Source organism: Dendrobium catenatum, unplaced genomic scaffold (genome assembly GCF_001605985.2).
Source record: "Dendrobium catenatum unplaced genomic scaffold, ASM160598v2 fragScaff_scaffold_289, whole genome shotgun sequence".
NCBI classification, from domain to species: Eukaryota; Viridiplantae; Streptophyta; class Magnoliopsida; order Asparagales; family Orchidaceae; genus Dendrobium; species Dendrobium catenatum.
Genome location: NW_021318751.1, coordinates 236,065 through 239,078, shown reverse-complemented (window position 1 = coordinate 239,078; position 3,014 = coordinate 236,065). Strand labels below are relative to the sequence as shown.

The 3,014-nt window shown below is 40.9% G+C and overlaps 1 protein-coding gene across 1 annotated transcript; it reads right to left on the bottom strand.

The window, feature by feature from the left end:
- Positions 1-935: 935 nt before the first annotated feature.
- On the bottom strand, positions 936-2,337 carry LOC110113946. Its single transcript, XM_020846673.2, has one exon. It carries the CDS (start codon positions 2,206-2,208, stop codon positions 1,216-1,218), a length of 993 nt encoding a protein of 330 aa, XP_020702332.1. The 5' UTR covers positions 2,209-2,337; the 3' UTR covers positions 936-1,215.
- Between the last annotated feature and the right edge of the window lie 677 nt (positions 2,338-3,014).

The window sequence follows — 3,014 nt, the reverse complement described above, 5'->3', positions numbered from 1 at the left end:
CCAGCTCGCGAGCCGGCTTGACTCGGTTGCACCCCTACCTGTGGCAGATATTTGGAGGCCCGTCGGCGATCAAAGTCGGCAGGAGATGGAGTTAGGAGAGATCGTAGTTGACATACGATGGTGGTTGGAGAGAACGCACTTGGTGGGTGACAAAGGTCGGAGGGAACGTAAGCGACGGACGATGGTGGTTGGAGAGAACGCACTTGGTGGACGACAGAGGTTGGAGCTCTAGATCCTTGAAGCCTCTGAGCTCTATCCAATATGCAGCCAAAGGTTTTAAGCCCTCTTTCATGTAGGAAGAGAGGTTTATTTATAGATTTTTGTGAGTAACATTCTCCGTAAATATGAATAAGATTTGAGACAAATTCGAAGTGCTCCATTTGACGACCCATATTGATCCTCTCGATTATATTATGTTGGTTAAGCATTTATATGCCCAAATGATGTAAAATTGATCATTTTTAGGCTCATTAGATTCGTCTCGTCGAGCCGCTCAATTCGACTATAAGCATGCTATATTTGGATATCATTTATTTATCTGATTTGTGCTTAATTTGAATCAGCCCCCGATTTGGACATATTTGGGCTTGGATTAAACTAATTTTGATGCCGTTGGGTTCATCTCAAACCTCTTCGAGACGATCAATTCAATTATAAGTTTGTTAAAATTGGAGTTTTGATGATCTATAATTTAATTTTAGAATTAAGATATGCTTCGATATTCATGCGGAGTTTTTTTATGGCATATGAGTAAATGAAAAAAAAAAATCTTTCAATTAGTTAATTTAAGATTTGCAAGGAATTGAATTAGTCAAACCAAACTAAAGTTAATAGCCATCATTAGGAGTCCAACCTAGTTAAATTAGAGCAATTCCATATTTATTAACTCTTTAAATAAACAAGTAAAAATTAATTAATAAAATGACAGCCACATCATTTATTCAACTATTTCTGCTACAAATTTTCTACTTCATTTAATTTGATGATTGATAAATAAATAAAATCTTTCGGTTTATATTATTGACACTTGTTGAAAATAATAAAAATAAATAAAAAACAAGTGACGCTTTGATTTCCCTCACCTCTTCACCTAAATAAATAAATAAATAACAACGTAGAGGTGAAGGAAATTTTAATTTCCGCTTATTTTTTAGACAAGTAAATGTTAGTTTAGCAGATAATTAATTATTAATTGTAATTAGTAATTACTAATTTCTAATTAGACGTTGAAGAGAAGACTGTTGGGTCCACGTGGCCAGCGACAGTTAAGCTCCCGGCATTCCGTCCGCTCCCGCCTAAAGCGTATGCGACGTCTTCCTTACTCCACCCTGCACGAAGCATCACCTGTGCGAGGCCCCGCACGTGCCACATCATTCCTTCTCGATCCTTCACACCCTTTCGATGTCCATCCATACTCTCATCGTAACCGTTCGATCCTCCCGCCATCAGCATCTCTCTTACCTCCTCCTCACACCACCCTCCCTCCCTCAATCTCCTCCCCATCTCCTTCATCAACTTATCCATTCTGCTCTCTCCGCCACCGCCGCCTCCGCTTCCAGCGAGCTCTGACCACACCTCAACCCTCCTCGGCTCCTTCGCAGTCCACGCCGGCGCGGCCGCCGGCAGTAAACATATCTCCTCGCGTCGATAGAAATCGGCGAGATCGAACCCGCAGCATCGTACATCGCCGCCGTGGATATAGAAAAGGGGGTTACCGGCCACATTAGGGTTCGCGGCGATGTAGAACTGGCGGTACACTGGAACCAATTGCGCCGCTCTGGATAGAAAGGATCGGGCCATTGCGATTGATTGGGTAAGGGATTCGGGCCGAGGTCCCCACGCCGATGGCCAGAAATCGCCGCCGGGACGGGAAATTTCATGGAGTAGGCCGGATGTAGGGAGGGAGAGGAGTATCTGGAGCTGATTTGGCGAGGCGGAGCGCCAATTGGGGAACCCGGGTCCGACAGGCAGGCCTTCACGAAGGATGGAACGGAGGTCGGGCGGGAACTGGAAGCGGTGGGTGGATTCGATGGCGGTGAATTCTTCGTCGGACAGGCCGGCGTCGATGGGGACGCCGCATGATCGGAGATGGTTGATGATCGATTTAGAATATGCGGCAAAGGAGAAGCAAACACGACGGGAGAGAAGGGGATGGGTACCATTGATGCGGGCGGCGCCGGAGCCGGCTAGTGTTTTTGTCGTCGTCATTGTAAATGGATTCAAGGTGGCTGTGGTGGGGAATGCGAAGAAGAAGGTGAAGGTGACATATAAAGCTGGAAAAGTCGGGCACGCAGCGACAGATTCTTCTAATGCAGGTACAGTGTGTGCCCTCGGCTTTCAAATAAATGACGCACGAAATTGATTGAAAAAAAAAAATGTATTTCATTTATTCAAAATATAAAATAAATTTTAATTTTAAAAAATTTGTCTTCATTTTTCTTATATAGGTTTAAATTTTAAAAGATTTAATTTTCAATATTATAAATTATTTAATAAAATATCACAAAATATTAATTTGAACAAATATTTATTGAAATACCTTTTAGATCAAAATAACTCCAAAATGCATATGAAACCTCAAATTTAATTTCAAATATCTCCAACTCCATAAGATATTTATTACCATTTATAATCCCACTCATATTAATGACAAAAAATACAATATAAAAGCTCATTATTTACTATGATTCTAGAAGTTCCTAATCCTATATATGGAGTTCATCAATGGCTAACATCAAAGAAATTGAGCAAGTTTGACAATCGTGATTGGATACAAATCTATTTGATCTATAACATCAATAATGACACAAGAGACAAAAGAGGTATTATTTATGAGTGAAAGGAAGTCAAGGATTGAGAAAAGAGAGAAATGAGAGAAAGTAAATGCGAAGGAAATATGAAATGACGAATGAAAAGACGTGGAAGATGAGGAATCTAATCATCTACCACTATTGATGTCATAGATTGAATAGATCTGCATCGAAGCACAATAAGCAAAATTGCTTATTTTCTTC

Bases quoted from the DNA above. Each gene is read 5' to 3' on its own strand.
- LOC110113946 (XM_020846673.2), bottom strand. From the start codon at position 2,208: ATGACGACGACAAAAACACTAGCCGGCTCCGGCGCCGCCCGCATCAAT.